Source organism: Nicotiana tabacum, chromosome 8 (genome assembly GCF_000715075.1).
Source record: "Nicotiana tabacum cultivar K326 chromosome 8, ASM71507v2, whole genome shotgun sequence".
NCBI classification, from domain to species: domain Eukaryota; kingdom Viridiplantae; phylum Streptophyta; class Magnoliopsida; order Solanales; family Solanaceae; genus Nicotiana; species Nicotiana tabacum.
Genome location: NC_134087.1, coordinates 20,424,381 through 20,443,360, shown reverse-complemented (window position 1 = coordinate 20,443,360; position 18,980 = coordinate 20,424,381). Strand labels below are relative to the sequence as shown.

Genomic DNA, 18,980 nt, shown 5'->3' with positions numbered 1-18,980 from the left:
TGTTATCTCCGTATGATTCATACGTCACGAGTTCGAGCTATCGAAACGGTCATTAATACTTCCATTAAGGTAAGTTGTCTACATCACACCCCTTGAGGTGCGGCCCTTCCCCTGACCCTGCGTCAATGCGAGAAGCTTTATGCACTGGCTACCCTTTACCCTTTCCTGTATAGTAGTATTAGATTGCATCATATGAAACTATTAGAGAGTAAAGAAGAGTAATTTTGGAAAACTTAGGATCGTTTGGTACAATAGTGGGATATCTCATGGAATTAGTTATCCCACATTCTATGTGAGATAACTAATCATACCATTTTATTAGTGTAAAAGTTATCCAGAGATTAGTTAATTCCCCAAATCAAACATGGAATAAAGTTAACCTCAAATTTTATTCCAGAATTATTATTCTTATCTCATGTACCAAACGACGAAAATCTTAAATGGAGACGTTAAGATATAATGGATGAACGCTTGAGCATCCATTGCGCGCCTTTATGAAATTACAACTAATATACTGCAATTTCCTTCTTGTAACTTTGCAAATTTCTTATTCGTGAGTTAAGTTATCGTTTTTATTTGGTAAAGAGAAATGAGAACATTTTTGGTGAAAATAAAGGTCAATAAGCTAAAAGGACAAGAAGCCACATCGATCTGGTCCCGGATCTTGCCTGCCAATCATGGAAAACCGTCTGATTGGTTGAAACATAAGGGAAACTTTATTCTTTCAGACGTCTTCGTTGAAGGGTGTTTGATGATTAGATAGAAAAATGAATGAACAATGATAGATAATTCATTTATATAACCTGAACAGCCGACATCCATTTATATATATATAATTCATGTCTAATATGTCTATCAATATATAATCACCAGCTAAAAAAAAGTGAATCCGACCGACTATTTGTATAAAGAACCCTTTGCATAGTAGTCACTGTGAACTGAAAAAAAAATAGAATGGTAACTTATTGCGACATGCCATTTGCTAGAAAATTGAAGAAAAACGACACGGCAAAAAGAAAAAAGAAAAAACTCCTTAGGTTAATAAGGAAAGGGTGAAAAGATGTGATAATCAAGAGCCTACTCAAACAAATTAGAAAATTCAAACGCATGGCATATCAATGGAACACGAATAAAAGAACGGACAGATATGTACTACCAAGAGAAATGACAATAAATTTACCTTAGTCCTGTGATGACAAAACTAGTCACAAGAGGTAACTGCTAGTGCCACACCCAGATCATTTGAGGTTCCGCATATGTACATTCTGTATGTTTCAAATTCTTGTTGATAACCCCTCGGAGCATGACCAACATAGTAATTTTCGCAAAGGTGATCACGTTTGGTAAATATGATCTCTCTCGACGCTGGTTCATGGCCATTGAGAAGATTTCCCATGCTTAATACTTTCCTCCATAATTGATTTGCAGTAGGAGGGGTGAACATGCTTGCAATTACTTCTCTCTCTCCTTGCCTAACTTCTTGTTCATTATTGAAAACCTGACATAACAAAAGTTGCACGCTTATAAAATGAGAAAGCAAGAGATAGAGGCACAGGTCATTTAGCCTGGTTTATGCACAAAAATTGACATATTCAGCCACAAAGGCTAAAGTGAGTGGCAAAGAGTTAAGTTAATGTTGGGAGAAGCGTTAATAATTCTTGACCAAGATATTACTGCCATTCTTGGAATAGCATTCAGGAAAAAAAATATTCTTGAAATAGCAAAAGAGACGGAACAAGAGCAAAGAATCGTACCTTTTTCACATCACGACCAATTGAGACTGTTCCAAGTTTTGGTACATGGAAGTTATCGTAGTCATTGAAGATTGATTCTGATAGACGTGGTGCTTGCATGAACTTGCGATGAAGAGATGCAGCAAGTGTTATCAAATTCTCGACATGTGCAAAAGTTGTACAGAGCCGCTTCAGGTCTTTAATATCTTCAGCATCAACAGAAATGCTATTTGCTGCATACAAAAAAAAAAGGGCCAACCTATAAAGAGCTCGTAAAAATTTACTTATAACGCAATAACATACTGGACCAACAAATGTACTTTGCAAGCATCTGAGAGTCGTTGACATGGTGAGGTAAAGTTGTTCAATTCTGGTGGTCATCTGCTTTAGACCTCCAAATGACGTTTTATTTAGTGTGTCAGCTGTTGCTCTAAAAGCAGTAGAAACCATTTGTTCCAACAACTGATATGGCCGCAGTGTTTCCAAATAATGAAGAACCTACACAAGTTGAATGATACAAATCTCAAATCAAGAAGTTAGTAAAAAATACGAGTATTTCAGTGGAATTTACAAAACTATAAAAACATTTTGCAATTTCACTGCCCTCTGTACCCTTTCTTTATTGATCCTTATCTATGCCCGAAAAACCTCAACAGCTCAGCTACCCTGACCCAAACTCTCAGGTCATTAACACTGCAAGTGATTCAAGAATTCATAGACGAGGCTCATTTGGAGAAAGATTAGAAGATGTAAGGATCCTTGAGCCGGGGGTCTATCGGAAACAACTTCTCTATCTCTATGAGGTAGGGGTAAGGTCTGCGTACACATTACCCTCCCCAGACCCCATTTATGGGATCAAACTGGGTTTTTTGTTGTTGTTGTTGTTGTTGTTATTAGAAGATGTAAGGATCATCTGTCTGGATTAAAGAGGGGCAATAGATGAATATGGAAAACTGCTAACACATGGCAGAAGCCTGTGGGGTTGTTTAAATTTTGGAGAAATGCTCAGGAGTAAGGACTATCGGAAGCAGTCTCTCTACCTTCAAAGGTAGGGGTAGGGTCTCCGTACACGTTACCCTCCCCCAAATCCCACTTTGTGGGATTACGCGGGGTTTGTTGTTATTGTTGTTGTTGCTCAGGAGTCTCCAAATTTTAGCCTCTGGCGGATGACCAAATATTCCCCCTTCAACTAGTCTGAGGGAAATAAACCCCCCAAGCTCTAATTCAAAGATCAAAACCTGCACTTTGTCTGCTTAAATATTGAAATTCTCTTGAAGCTTTACAATGGATCACTTATACTAAAAATATATAAATGAGCCTGGAAGTTATGCAAGTACGCAATGAATCCCAGTATACCTTTTCTCCTTCTTGATTTGGATCCAGAAGGGGCTTCTGCTCAGAAGCTGACAATGGAGGTGCCTCGTTCCATATCTTTCTCCATAAATTCCCATGCTCAGACATTCTTTCCGATAGTTTTCCACGAGGTGGCCAATCATATGTTGACTCTACCACTGCATTAATTTGAGATACTCCCTTCTCCATATTATCATCATTTTCCCAGTCCCTGGGTGAATGCCAGCGGATGAAATCTTCAAACACAGCATCTGGATTTGCTGCTTTAAATGCAGACATATCTAGCACAACGCAAGGATAATAAAGAGTAAGGAAGAAGATCAAATCTCCAAATATCAGCAAGCAAATAATAATGGAAATATGTAAGTCGAGCATGATGCATTGTTATACACAGTTACTGATATGGATCAGAGTAGTAGCACCTAACAATAGATTACAGTTTCATACTCGGTACTAAAAGAACCGTAACATGCTGACTTTCCTTCCATGGTTAGACGACACAACAGACATAATAGAACCCCATAACAACACAAATTGGAACGAAGAAATTGTAACCATAGCCACACTTTTGACCAAAAATCCTTAATTTTTTTAGAAATTTTTTCATAAGCGTAAATGGACCTGCTCTAAGTTCAGCTAATGACTAATATATTTTTCTGCAGCAGTAAAAACTAATAAGGGTATATTTCAGCTCGAGAAACAGCTTCACACGAAAACCTTGAGGTAAAACAGAAGAAGTGTTGATTATTCACAGATTTGCTCTAGGCACCGCAAGATGCACAACCATCTATTTGCACTTCCAAACTGTCGAAGCATCCCATATTCTCAGTACACAACAGCCAACAAGTAGAGTCTCAAGATGCTCACTTGATGCTTTAGCTAAATTCTACTTGCAATTACTGATAAGAAAGCAACAACACATGCACACGTGCGACAGCAAGAAGGAAGGATTTTGAAGAAAATAAGAGCACAGAAGTTACTACCTGATGACAAAATGTCTTTCTCTAGTTGGGCGGAAAATCTCTGTAAATGAGAATTAGGCATTCCATTGTCAGATGAAATAAAACTAATAGTAGAAAAGGTAAGACTTCATGAAACAACTGAAGGATTGCTTAACTGAAAACAACTGTTTTTCCAAGGAAATATTACAATGTAAGAAACCTCTGCATATTTCCTTCAAGCAAGACTAGAATATTCAAAAAACACAAACCAATACCAGAATAATCCAAAAACTATACAATTTTGCGCACTTTGTGTACAAATATTTTAAATAATCTTTAGTTGTTCATTCTAGACATGAGTGGCTAACGAATACAAAGTCATGCTGTGTTTTAAAGAATTTAAAATAAAATAAAAATAAGAACGAGAAATTTTATGGTGGCTTCAAATGTGAGAGAGTGGAGTTGAGTGGAGAGACTAAAACCTATAAGAGTTGAAATCAGTATTCAGTAGTGGGAACAGGGAATGAATCAGTTTTAGACTTTTAGGAGAGATCATGGTAATTAGTTTAGAGTTTTGCAGCTCTAATAGTATATAGATGAATTACAAATTCTCTGTAATAAATTAGAGTGGAAAGGAGACCACTTCACCATGATTATGCTATTCTAAGCCATATCAATCATTAGCAGAATGCAACTGAATATTTTTTAATCTACATATTCAGGAACATCAATAAGGACAATTCGCTAACTGAGACGTGCATATGGATTTAAGTACCTACAGAGCCCCTTTAAACTCCTTTTCCAAGTGCCATCAAGCTACTAATCGTCTTTAGGAGATCTACTTGAAATTCTAATTGCAGCGCAGTGCTTGCTCACAATTTCTTAAGGAGACGATCTAACAATTGGTGCAGTTCTTGTTCACAATTTCGTAAGCAGAAGTAGATGTAACAATTGGTGGGAGTGACAATAACATTTCTCTTAGAGAACAGGTTCAGTACCAACAAGCAGAAAAGTGGAAGAAAACAGTGTTGTTTGTGCTACATAACCTGAAGCCAAGACACATGCATATGTTTCACCAGTAAAATATTAAATGTTCATTCATGCACCAACTATAAACTTCCTATATTAGACATCATTCTTCATTCGATTCAGAATATGTGGTGACTCTCCACAGGAATTGTGACAGCAGCAAATTTCATAATTATCAATTAGAAAAATGAGTTATCTGTAAGAGTTTTGAGCTCACAGAAGAATCACCAAGGGCCTCAATAGCTTGTAGACGTTCTTCATGCATGTCTTCAGTCATCAGTGGTGAATCCTATAATAATTTTCCCATATTTAAAACTGTGAAGGAAACAGAAGGCAAATGAAAACAATAAATACTTAGCAGTACAGGTAAATCAACCTGTGTAAATGGAGCATGCATGTTCTGGTAAGATTTCAAAAGCATCATAGACCCAATAACACCAGCCGATCCCCTCCTAATACATGGCGAATGCTCTGGATCACCTAACTTCACAGCACCAGAATGTTCAAAACTTGAAAAATGACTTGCAGGATCTTGATCTGGTGTTGATAGACTGCAGAAAGAACAGGAAAACAATTCAGTTCGGTTCAAAGGGAAGATATTCAAAAGTAATACAGGTTTGTAAGTTTTTGAAATATAAAAAATCCACATATTGCACCGTAAAAGCACGCCTTTCTCCCTGACTCAATTTATTGCTGATGCTGCAAATTTAAAACCTATGAACCTCAATCCAGATGTAAGCAAATGGCAAAGACAAAGAGGACTACCCCTAAAATAGGTAACCTTGCCTCAACCCCAAATAATAAATCAAAACCCAAAAAGATGAACAAAAAGGAGAAATGGGCAGATCATTTTGGATTAACGTGTCATCCTTTAGGTAGCGGAAAAAGTATAAAGAGACACCCATCCTGACCCAACAGCACATTTAAGTATTTGGATTAGACATTGTCTTGAAGGAGCATCATTTAAGTAAAAGAGGGTCCAAAACAAGTATCTAATTTTCCATCAATACCAAAATTAAAAAAAAAAAAAAGTTAAACTCCCCTCAGTGGAAAAAGTGGGAATATTCCTATTTTAGAGTCAAAACAAACCATGTAATCCATTATCACTTATAAGAGTTTTGAGAACAACTAGCAAAAAATAATGAATCTGTGAGAATGCACGGGAGAAAAATCTTATTGATTGATAATGACAATGATACAATGAGCCCTATATATACAATACATATCCTACTCCTAATACATATGGGATTAGGTTTATTTACTACTATTTATACAATGAAACTAACACTCTCCCTCAAGCTAGTGCATATAAATCATATGTACCGAGTTTGTTACATATATAACTAATATGAGGACCAGTGAGAGACTTGGTGAAAATATCAGCAAGCTGATCGTTCGACTTCACAAATTTTGTAGCAATATCTCCCGAGAGTATCTTTTCTCTAACAAAGTGAGAGTCAATCTCGATGTGTTTAGTTCTCTTATGGAACACTGGATTTGACGCAATATGAAGAGCAGCTTGATTATCACACACAAGTCCCATCTGACTAATCTCACCAAATTTCAACTCCTTGAGCAACTATTTGATCCAAATTAGCTCACATGTGGCCATAGCCATTGCTCGATATTCTGCTTCTGCACTAGACCGAGCAACCACATTTTGTTTCTTGCTCTTCCAAGACACCAAATTTCCTCCTACTAAGACACAATATCCAGACGTAGAACGTCTATCAGAAGGTGATCCTGCCCAATCAGCATCTGAGTATCCAACGAACTGCTCGTGGCCTCGATCTTCAAACAATAAGCCTTTGCCTGGAGCTGATTTTATATATCGAAGAATGCGGACAACTGCATCCCAATGACTATCACAGGGAGAATCCATAAACTGACTCACAACACTCACAGGAAAGGAAATGTCAGGTCTAGTTACTGTGAGGTAATTTAATTTACCAACCAACCGCCTATATCTTGCAGGATCACTAAGAGGCTCCCCCTGTCCTGGCAGAAGTTTAGAATTCAGATCCATCGGAGTGTCAACAGGTCTACAACCTGTCATTCTTGTCTCCTCAAAAATATCTAAGGCATACTTCCGTTGTGAGATCACAATACCTGAGCTAGACTGAGCGACCTCAATACCCAGAAAATACTTTAATCTGCCCAGATCCTTAGTCTGAAAGTGTTGAAAGAGATGTTGCTTCAACTTACTAATACCATCCTGATCATTGCCGGTAATAACAATATCGTCAACATAAACGACCAGATAAATACAGAAATTTGAAGCAGAATGTCGATAAAATATTGGGTGATCAGCTTCACTACGAGTCATGCCAAACTCCTGAATAACTATGTTGAACTTACCAAACCAGGCTCGAGGAGACTGCTTTAGACCATAGAGGGACCGGCGCAACCGACATACAAGGTCACTAGACTACCCCTGAGCAACAAAACCAGGTGGTTGCTCCACATAAACCTCTTCCGCAAGGTCACCGTGAAGAAAAGCATTCTTTATGTCCAACTGATAGAGAGGCCAATGGCGAATAGCAGTCATGGATAGAAAAAGGCGGACTGATGCAATTTTAGCCACGGGAGAGAAAGTATCACTGTAATCGAGTCCAAATATCTGAGAATATCCTTTGGCAACAAGACGAGCCTTAAGTCGATCAACCTGGCCATCTAGACCAACTTTGACTGCATACACCCAACGACAACCAACAGTCGATTTACCTGAAGGAAGAGGAACAAGCTCCCAAGTACCACTCATATGTAAAGCAGACATCTCGCCAATCATAGCCTGTCGCCATCCGGGATGAGACAGTGCTTCACCTGTAGACTTAGGGATGGAAACAGAGGACAAAGATGACACAAATGTACAATGGGATGATAAGAGACGATGGTAAGTTAAACCGATATAATGAGGATTAGGATTAAGTGTGGACCGTATACCTTTTCGTAGTACAATCGGTTGATTAAGAGGAGGTAAGTTCGCAATATTAGCAGGGTTAGGTGCAGGACGTGAATCAGTTGGGCCTGATGCTGGAGGCGGACGACAATGATAAGTTAGGAGTGGTGGAGCTGTAGAAGGTTGAACTGGACTAGGTGGTGGCACTGGAGCTATAGTTGGTGGAACTGGACTAGGTGGTGGCACTAGAGCTATAGTTGGTGGAACTGGAACTGGAACTATAGGCGGTGGAGCTATGGAGGAAGATGAATGGGAGATAGGGACTGAATCTCCAAAAGAAGGAACAGGTAGCACCTCAGAAATATCTAAGTGATTAACTGGACCTGTAAAGTATGATTGGGTTTCAAAAAAGGTAACATCAGCAGACATAAGAAATCGTTGAAGGTCAGGAGAATAACATCGATATCCCTTTTGCGTTCTCGAGTAACCCAGAAATATGCACTTAAGAGCACGAGGAGCTAACTTATCTTTTCCTAGAGTAAGGTCATGAACAAAGCACGTACTCCCAAAGACACGGGGTGGAAAAGAGAACAAAGGTAAGTGGGGAAACAGGACAGAGAATGGAACTTGATTTTGGATAGCTGAAGATGGCATACGATTAATAAGATAACAAGATGTAAGAACTGCATCTCCCAAAAACGCAGCGGAACATGAGATTGTATGAGTAGGGTACGAGCAGTTTCAATAAGATGTTTATTCTTTCTTTCAGCTATCCCATTTTGTTGAGATGTGTACGGACAAGATGTTTGATGAATAATCCCATGGGAGTTCATAAAATGCTGAAATGAGGAAGACAAATACTCTAAGGCATTATCACTACGAAATGTGCGGATAGAAACCCCAAATTGATTTTGAATTTCAGCATGGAAGGTTTAAAAAAAAGAAAACAACTCAGATCGATTTTTCATCAAAAATATCCAAGTGCACCTAGAATAATCATCAATGAAACTGACAAAGTAGCGGAATCCTAAGGTAGAACTAACCCGACTAGGACCCCAAACATCTGAATGGACTAAAGTAAAAGGTAACTCTACTCGATTGTCAAGACGCCGCGGGAAATGGAAGTGGGTATGCTTACCGAGCTGACATGACTCACACTCTAGAGTGGACAAGTCAGATAAGCCAGGTACCATTTTCTGAAGTTTTGACAAACTGGGATGTCCTAACCGTTTATGTAATAAATTTGGTGAATCAGTAACGAGAGAAGTTATTGGAGGAAGACAAGATGCGAGTCCATGTGATTTTGCAAGGATAAGGTAATAAAGTCCATCTGATTCACGTCCGTACCAATGATCCGCCCTGTACTGCGTTCCAGTATGAAAACAAGGTCATCAAGAAATAAAATAGAAGATTTAAGTGATTTGGCTAAGCAACTAACGGCTATGAGATTAAAAGGACTACCAGGAACATAAAGAACTGAGTCTAAAGGTAACGAAGGAAGTGAACTTGCTTGACATGTTGCAGTTGTCATGGCTTGAGACCCATTGGCCATTGTGACTGTTGGAAGAGATTGAGAATATGAGACTAGTGAAAAGAGATTTGTTACCAGAAATATGATCAGATGCACCTGAATCAATGACCCAAGACTCAGAAGGTAAAGATTGGGAGACACCGGTCATGCTACTATTTGTTGGAACAACGGAGGTTAATCCTGAAGATGTCTGTTTACGTGCTTTGTACTGAAGGAACTCAATATAATCCGGTAAAGAAACCTTCTGGATTGGATTTATTGCATTTAATCCAACGGATTGTGAGTTAAAGGCTTCAGGTACGAATTCCATTATAATATCGTGCCGGAAAAAGCAAAAAATTGTTGGGGATCACTGTTCACGCCGGAAAAATCATTGTAGCTCGCCGGAAAATTCCAAAGTTGTCGGAATATGTCGGAAATAGTACCAATGGACTCGGAATTGCTGTGCGACCAGGCTGTCCTGAAGAAGCTCGGCCAAAAAATGGCCGGAAGACTTGCCGGAAAATATTCTCCCGGCGGCGCGTGAGGGCGCGTGGAAGGGTTTCTGTCGGAGAAATTTTTAGGGTTTGGTCGCCGGAAGATGATCTATCTCGTGGTGGTGTTGGTTTTTTTTGCACAACACCAATGGATATGGACTTTTTCTGCGGACAGTACTGTTTTGCCGGAAAAAAGCTATTTTTTTTCTTTCTTCCCGGAGTCGCTGGAATTTATGCACATCGATAAATATCTCACGATTGCTCTGATACCATGTGAGAATGCACGGGAGAAAAATCTTATTGATTGATAATGACAATGATACAATGAGCCCTATATATATAATACATGTCCTACTCCTAATACATATGGAATTAGGGTTATTTACTACTATTTATACAATGAAACTAACAGGATCAAGAAGCAGCCAAGATACAACTTATGGAATGTAGACTGCCGCAGCATAAATCACCAGGCGTTAGGACCATAGGAGCTTCAATTCCTCCATCATGAGAAAATAAATAAGCTAAGCGAAAAATATTGAGTAGCCATAACGAAATCACAAAACTTTCCATTCACAAAGCACAGCATTGTAAAATAGACAAGAATACAAGTGGTCAAAAAGCAGAGAAGCTCACATAGTTTAGAAAGACTAGATTCGCAGACAAGTAGCTAGCATTTAACAATTTACACAAAAGGTTCTCACTTGCTTTTCACCTGTCACATTCCCAACAAGAAGCCTGAGCATCTCCATCTTGAGAAGATATAACACTTTGGACTTCAGTGTCTGCCTATATTAATCAGTTAATTAATATCCTGTCAGATCATTAAGTTATAACAATGCTTTGACATTCTTAAACACTTAAAACATTAAATACAAATAACAACGTAAAAATTGTCATAAAAGTACCTTAATACGAGCAGAAAGAAAAACTCCATTTTCATCTGCCTTCGGACCCTTTTGATTAAACTGATGCTTTCTATCCATACAAATTGCAAGCTACATATTTGGGAGATAAAATATAATTAGACCAGATAGATAATTTATCATTATCATATCTGTAAGAAAATTATTTAAGAGAAAAGGCAAAGGAACATGTCATTCACAAGTACTCATGAAACCTCCATATTTATCATTTTAGAAGATCCACCTTTTTCTTAAGAAAGATTCACTATTTATGACTGAACTTGGCAACAGATCCTTAAGGAAGCTCATCACAATAAGGAGAATTACATACTAACAGCTTTGAGAAAAGTTGAAACTCTGATCCACGTTTGTAAGATATAAGATCATAAAGCTTGAGATTACATGTCATATTGCACATTACATCTACGTCAAAAGACTGAGTATGCTGGTGGACATAAAAAAAAGTCACACTGTTCAAGAATTACTGCCTGCAACTTACCATGTGTAATTTCTGGTTAATTAAACAGGTAGATAGGTCAATTACACCATTGGCTGGCATTCTAGGTAATGGCTGTGACTCTTCCCAGCACCAGCGAACTTCCCGTACAAACTCTATCCAGAATGCTGCAATAGCTAATAAACATCACAGAGAAATAGATCTTAGAAAAAGAATCCTGAATTAACTTAAGTTGCAGGAATGTAAAGGAAGTGATTTCTTGAATTGATTCAGAACATTATAAGTTAGAAGGTACCCCTTATATTGCAATCACCAACCCAGAGAGCGTGCAGACAGAACTGCCCAAAAAGTGATTCAAGAGGAGCGCCTTTAATGGTCCGGGAATATTTGTGATCTCCTTCGGCAGAATCAGGTTGGGCTGCTTCAACTGTATGAACAAATTTGAATAAAAGCAAGATGAGTCAACTGAATGTTTCTCCTTCCATTTGGACCATGAAATTCGGAACTCCAAGACCATATGATCAATTAAATTCTGCAGAAAATACTTCTATTACATCTTTTTGAAATTTTCTTCTTGTTAAAATGATCTATCATTTGTGGAGTAAAAACATATCAAAATACTTGTCCTCAATATGGCTAGGTCAGCCAAGAATCCAGCTGACTTCACATATCTCCACGCCATTTCTCTATGATAAGTTTTCTTTTTTCTGATTAATGAAACACGCATCTAAGTACAGAACAAAAAGAGGGGTTAAATTGCCCTATCAAGCTGTTGAACTTCAAGGTTTTCACTTATAGAAGCATTAGTTGATTTTGGTAGCTGAGTGCACTTAAAGAATCTGAGCATATACAGCAAACATTTAAGTTAAAATGAGATAGCACTAAGCTGTTATAACTCCTTCCCTGCCTCCAATTCTCTCTCAGACCAGTGTTTTCATGTATAAAAGTCATTGATCATAATATCAAACCGTATAGTAAGTAAAAGAAAGTATAGAACCACAGAGTGGTATTGTCTATCAAAGGACCTCTGGAAGCAGCATATACATTTCAGAATTGCAGGTGCATTTATGCAGCCCCAAGCGGGAGACATAGAAATGCTACAATTAGAGAGAATTAGAACTCGTGCTATACCCTCATAAAATAGGTCTTTAAGCACACGATCAAGGACAGTTGGGGGAGGTATGACGGCAGTAGACTTTAAATTCTCAGGTCTTGAGTGCTCTACTGCAAAAAAAGCAGATTAGGAAACAAGTGTTAGAATCTAACAACTTTACATGTATCCCAAGTCTGACATTGCAGCCCGATTAATCAGAAAATTGCAGATGGTGTGTGCACATTTATAGAACCTGAAACAAAATCTTCCACAAATTGTGTTTCCAGTGACATAAGCAAAGCATCAATTAAAAGCTGCAACTGCGATGCAAATCCAATTCTCTTTCCATCAGAATCAGCACTTCTGAATACACCAAATGCTTATGAAATGAGACTCCAAACTGGTGCACAAAGTTCAGTCAAAACCAATAAAGACTGAATCAGAAGAAATTATTACAACAACGACAACCACCCAGTATAATCCCACAAGTGAGGTCTGAGGAGGGTAGTGTGTACGCAGACCTTACCCCTACCCTGGGGTAGAGAGGTGATTTCTGATAGACCCTCGGCACAAGAGGATGAAATGCGACAACAGAATAGTAAGAATAACATAACCAGAAAGATAGTACAAGCGAGTTAAGAGTCAGAAAATCAGAAAAAACTATTAGAAACATGATTTCTAAAGACCCTGCCACCTCTAATGTGATAGCTAGGACATTATGGAGAAGCTTAATCTTGGATAAAAGCATCCTTCAGTGGATTTTGATGCAACTGGTCAATTTTGCAGAACTCAATGTTTCAACTATAGATAGCCCTCCTTCCACTCAGTAACACCCCAAAAGCAAAATAAATAAATGAGGCAAGAAAAGAATGAAAACAAATTAAATTTCACTATTTCTAAAGTATATTTGGCAGAGCGTTTAAAGCATTACAGTGTCAATTCCCTCCTCTTAATGTAGAATTAGAGACTCACCAAAATGCTACAAGAAGATGACGATTCATTTCGATACCTAGTCGAAAATTTAGTTTAGAAAGCTCATCTACCTCACTGAAGAAAAGCTGCATGGTTTGGGAAGATACACAGCTTGAAATCTCTTAAACTACTGCATAGATAGTGAATTGGCAAGACAGGAGTCACAACATGTATTACCCATTATCCTTTGCCAGTGGGAAGTTTTTGGACAAGCATTAGCCAGACCCACTGGAAGGGAAAACTTGCACTTGTGGGTGGTTAGCATCCCATTCATCAAGTCACTAGGCCAGCGGTCAAAATTTAAGTTCAGAGAAATATCATGTCATAGCATTGAAGCTTCTTGCTGCCAATATTGTTATATATTTCCATGATAATCAAGACTTTTTGTCACGCAAAGTGACTAGCCGCTATAGTGTAGAGCAAATACTTTAAAAATAATCACTTTCTTTCGCTACATTGAATCATCGACTTCTAAAGCAATTAAAAACATTCATCTGGATATTTGGAGGTTTTATTTAATTGTGTGTATCAATATAATTCATTAAGAAAGTAGTGAGAAGGCCCAAGTCTTTTATTTTTTTCATGAGCATGCATTAGCGAAAGAAGAACAAGTCTTGTATTCAGATTATCTCTTACAGAATCTCAGATAAGCATGGAGATATCGACCACTTCTCAGCCTCAAGAGGTGAAGCATTTTCCAGCTCAGCCATTTCTAGTGAACTCTCAATTGCCTTCTCAGACCATGCAGTAAGCAGCTCAAAACCTGCATCATTAACGAACACATGTAGTAAATAACACTAGTGGACAGAGAAGAAAGAATTAGACTAAGATCAATCTTTTGTACCAACACCTTAAAATTTCTAAGCAAATAATATACAAAAAAAGTAATAGTGGGGATAGAAAAAAAAAATGAACTAGAGTATTACAACCGCCAAAAGAAAGACATTCTCTCCAGTTAAAGCCTCTTAAAAATCCTTTCCATCTCAATGTTCAGAGTTGGTAATAGAACGATAATTTTCCTCAAAGCACTCCCGAATAATGGTAAGGCCAAAAACCGGGTACTTAATAAAAAGAAAAATAGTGGCTCCTTTATTCATAAAAGTCATTCTAAGAAGAGCTCCCAGTTATGAGTAAAGATCCAAACATCCAATTATGAGAACTTAAAGCAGCAAGTCAGCAAAATCAGGCTAAGATGGTCTCATGTCACTCCCTCTAATGAGCTCCGACAAGATCTGATGACAGGAAATATAGTTGATACAGGTATTACTCTCTCAGAAACATAATTACCTTTTACTGGGTCCTCCGCAGAGTACCACTCACTCCAAGGACAATCGTCATCCCATGGTTTTCTATTATGATGTTTGCTTTTGGGACTTCCCCCTGCTTCTGTAATGCCTCCCTCAGGTTCTTGTACATCAGAATCCTCATCGTAGGGAAGTGTACGATAGGTCAGCTTCATCTTGAGATTGACTTGAAAAAGATGCATGGACAGGTCCATATTGGAGAAGGCCTTGAGCAAGGAATTCAAGATAGACATGTTGGAAGCACATTAGCCGAATATAATCAAAAGCTCATAGAGCAAGTAATCTAATACCTTGAAAGCAAGAATAGATGCAATTTTCGAGAACATATAATTCATTTAGGCTAATAGCTGGGCATAGAAACATTTTAGAGGCGTGTGAGTATGTTATAAAATTTATTTTTTTATATCGGTAAACCTACCCCCAAACTTCCTTTACAGGAGCCCAATACTGACCCTTTTTCCACTTTGCTCCTTTGGTGACTCAAACCCCCAACCTTACAGTTGGAGGTGGAGAGTCATTACCACCAGGTTATCCCTCCCTTGTCATGTCACTAAAAGGCCGATTAAATTAACGCATAAGGAGGATATCCAAAATATGATTTTAAATGGGGGCAAGATAAAGAATCATTCTGGACATGAATTCAATATGCTGCTATGCCAGAATGTAAATATCATCTAACAAAAAGAGTAAAGCACAAAAACTTAGATCTACCAAATGCAAACTCTGTAAAAGTAGGTCATGGAACATCAAACATGAAGTTCTGTTTACACTTTAGGAGATGCAGCATATCATCGAGGCTCGCAAGATCTACTAACCATCAGAATCTACAAATCACTTGGAATATCGAAAGTCTACACAAGAAGAACTTACAAATTTAGTAACAAATAGCTCATACAATCCCTCCAGATGCATAAGCTTCAATGGCACCTGGCTACCTATACGGTCAGCTTCAAATCGTCTAGTGTAAAGGGTTCCCATGTTCTGGATGCCAATGTATGCTTTACGAGAAGGAACATGCACTGGAACAAATGCTGGCCACAAACTGCATGGTGTGAGCATATCAACTATTTCCTACATTGTTCATTACAGAATGGGAAGAAGTATAACAAATATAAAGCCAAGAGTTGAGCATTGTCAGTTCATGAAGAAGACCGAAGTACAGATATGACTTCAACTTTAGTGAAGCAGATAAGAAGTTCCAGCAAATTTAGCTTGGAAATGTGAGAATTTTAAACCTCAGTTTCAATATGTTGTGGTCTATTCTAGTGTCTTATTCGTCTCTGCATTTTTTCAGTCCCCTTTTTAATAACAACGCGGCGTTTTTCAAAGCCCCTTTTTAACAGAGAGAAATAAAGGTGCATTGAAAAGTCTACATCTTTTTATAGGTTGCTACTTTTAATAGTACTGGCATAATGGCTTTTCTTATTGATGGAATGTTCTATTCATGCAAATTAATATATACAGCTTTCCAAGTAAAAGTTTCAAGTTAGATAAATCTGATTCCCCCTTTAATGCTCAGTTTTAACACATTACTCAGAAAAAAGCACCACGAAAGTTCTTGAAGTTTACAATACGGCGTTCAATTTTAGCCTCTCTTTAATTGTTTGGAGAGCTGAGGAAATTCATAAAGTCGGGGTAATTAAAGAATTTCAAGGACTTTCAGTTTTACTCTTTTTTTAAAAAGGGAACATTTGAAACATGTGCTGCTTGCCAAAAGGAAAATATATGAAACATAGCCTTTTCCTACTCGTGATTCCTAATAAACCAACATCACTTACTTCATATTAACTACAAATTTCATACATTCAATTCAAAAATGTTACTCAGAAGCAGGAAAATACTATTCTGTTTCCATTTATATCTCCTTTGTTTTAGCCTCATCAACCTCTGACAGGATTTTGCTCAAGGCTCTACATCCAGCGCGATCAAAGGCGCGCTTAAGCCCTGAAGCGAGGCTCAAAATATGTTGAGTGCTTCGCCTCGCTTAGCGGCGCTTTAGTGTTGTCATCAAGGCTCTGAGGCATATTTTTCCTTGCCAATGAACATAATCCTGAAGGGGCGACACTAAACAATTGATATTTTATTTTATCATAAATTTTCTTCAATTTCTTTATCCATATATTTGGTATTCATGCTTATAGATATTAGTCTAGAACTACACCTATATATTTGTAGTTTTTTCCCATTTGCGTCTTTCTTCATTAAAGCCCATGCTTTATCTGCACTTTGCGCTTAAATCCCCACTAGACCTAAGAGCTTTTTTGCGCTTTTCGCTTTTAATAACATTGTCTACATCACACCCCTTGGGGTGCGACCCTTCGTCGGACTCTGCATGAATGTGGGATGCTTTGTACACCGGCCTACCCTTTTTTTAGCGAACGATTTTGGAAAAGAAGGATGAGTGCTTGAATTACTAAAAACACTACAGGAATAAAGTACATAGAATAGTATCACCATGTGAGAACATACCAGGAACAATTTGACAAGGCAATAGCAACTGCACTTAGAAGCTTGCTGGCCTCCGGTCCATCAAGAACCACTCCACTGGCACTTTGAGGAGCAATCACCTAAGATGAGCACTCAGAATTGAGAGAGAGTAAAACAATATAACCTAGATCAAGGTACTAAATATACAAGAAACAGGTCATCCTTCTGTATGGACACGAGTGAGGGGAGAGAGATAGAGATACCAGGAACTCATTCACCCCAAAAGACAGTTGCAGATCATGCAATGCACAACTCCAGTCATTTCCTTTTCCTCGACCAACTAAATCAAGGAGACACATAAGTCAAAAAATGAGAACACTAGCTCTCAGCTGGATTTTTACAGCAGAAAATTTTCATACCATCATTATGTGTTCCAAAATAGTACTCCATGCAATAGCTTTTCATCGCATACTTCAGGTCAGTTTTGACCTTATATAGGTCCTCAGAGATATTCACACTAATAGCACCATTTTTCTGTCATTAAAATAATATGCAAAATACAAAAAAAGAAAAAAAAGAAATCCATGAACAACATCAAAATACCTGTTGGTCACTCTTCAAAGTATAATTCAATTTAGTATTTTCTCAAGAAACTACTTGCTGAAAAACTGAATAAAACCTCTATCAAGTATTATACAAGTCAAAGCATCACGACGAGACTAAGTCCCATGTCATTTGGATTGGACAGGAATTGATATATGCCAGCACCTGGACAATATCATAAACATTTCAAAGACATGATAAATCATACCAGCAAATTCTTGGTGCCATCAGCCAACCACTGCCTGCAAACTGCCTCTATCTCAGATATGAACCTACAAATTTAGTAACTTCAGATTCTATGCTCCTATCATCCTATGTCTACATTGTGATCTAAGCTTTGAGGACAAAATAACCAAATGCAGTAAATTCTTATGGTTAATTAAGTACCTTTCCCACGAAGAGGCCAGGGTAAAATCATCAAAATGTTCAATCTGCAATAAATAATAAAAACAATTTGAGAACCAGGTCAATTAGCTCAATTTGCGTTCCTTCGACAATTACAACACTGAAACCCCAATGTCTAAGATATTCTAAAGTTTTTCCACTAATGATTTACAAGTTCCCTCCTTTCTGTTGCAACGCACCAGTTTACTTTCCTGAGATACAATCCGAACTACAGAGTATAGCTTTAATCTATTTCAAGTTAAGGATCCACCTCTGATACAACCGCCAATCACGAAGAAATTCCGACTTGTATAGACGATTTGTAAGAGCATTGTATAGTTTTGCCAGAACTATTCCAACTTGGTGTTAGATTAATAATTACATTAAATTTATCACCGTAAAATAATCATAAAAACAAATTTAAACAGACGTAAGAATATACCTCCTCTTCTAGATCCTCATCCTTTGCAGAGCTTGGTATTTTGCTAATTGATGCCATTAATTTTTGCAGAAATCAAATTGCAGTTCGCAATTTGTTTAAATACAGGACAATTTCAAAGATAATGTCTCCAATTATGTTGATAACTATAACATTTTCTTGTTGACTAATTCTATCTCAATCCTCGCTAATTAACGAAGAATGGAATAATGGATCAACTGGTGAGAGAATTAAGTATTAATCATGTGTGCATGTGCATAGACCCGGAGAGTGGGAGAACATAACGGTTGGGCTATAACGGCGTCAGACTGTACGGTGAAGCGTATTTGACCAAAATGTTAATGCCATCTCACTGATAAAAGACCAAAAAGCAGAATAATTCAATGTTCCAGTAATAACGATATTCTATTATTTTTTGCTTTGCTTTGCTTGCA

At 37.8% G+C, this 18,980-nt stretch overlaps 1 protein-coding gene across 5 annotated transcripts; it reads right to left on the bottom strand.

Moving 5' to 3' along the window:
• Window positions 1-782: 782 nt before the first annotated feature.
• LOC107810369 (uncharacterized) lies at window positions 783-18,738 on the bottom strand. 5 transcript variants are annotated; one of them, XM_075219068.1, is made up of 23 exons: window positions 18,550-18,738; window positions 18,111-18,154; window positions 17,932-17,995; window positions 17,540-17,654; window positions 17,384-17,460; window positions 17,163-17,260; window positions 15,564-15,735; window positions 14,677-14,899; window positions 14,026-14,152; window positions 12,671-12,780; window positions 12,456-12,548; window positions 11,620-11,751; window positions 11,367-11,500; window positions 10,871-10,960; window positions 10,678-10,751; window positions 5,433-5,607; window positions 5,274-5,345; window positions 4,070-4,109; window positions 3,090-3,367; window positions 2,054-2,231; window positions 1,755-1,966; window positions 1,181-1,498; window positions 783-938 (listed from the first exon to the last, which is right to left on the bottom strand). In XM_075219068.1, exons 1-22 carry the CDS (start codon window positions 18,604-18,606, stop codon window positions 1,202-1,204), a joined length of 2,862 nt encoding a protein of 953 aa, XP_075075169.1. In that variant the 5' UTR covers window positions 18,607-18,738; the 3' UTR covers window positions 783-938; window positions 1,181-1,201. The 5 variants fall into 5 exon arrangements, with proteins under 5 accessions (XP_075075169.1, XP_075075168.1, XP_075075170.1 ...); XM_075219067.1 differs by having other exon boundaries at window positions 783-1,498; XM_075219069.1 differs by lacking the exons at window positions 17,384-17,460; window positions 17,540-17,654; window positions 17,932-17,995; window positions 18,111-18,154; window positions 18,550-18,738 and having other exon boundaries at window positions 783-1,498; window positions 15,564-15,764.
• Between the last annotated feature and the right edge of the window lie 242 nt (window positions 18,739-18,980).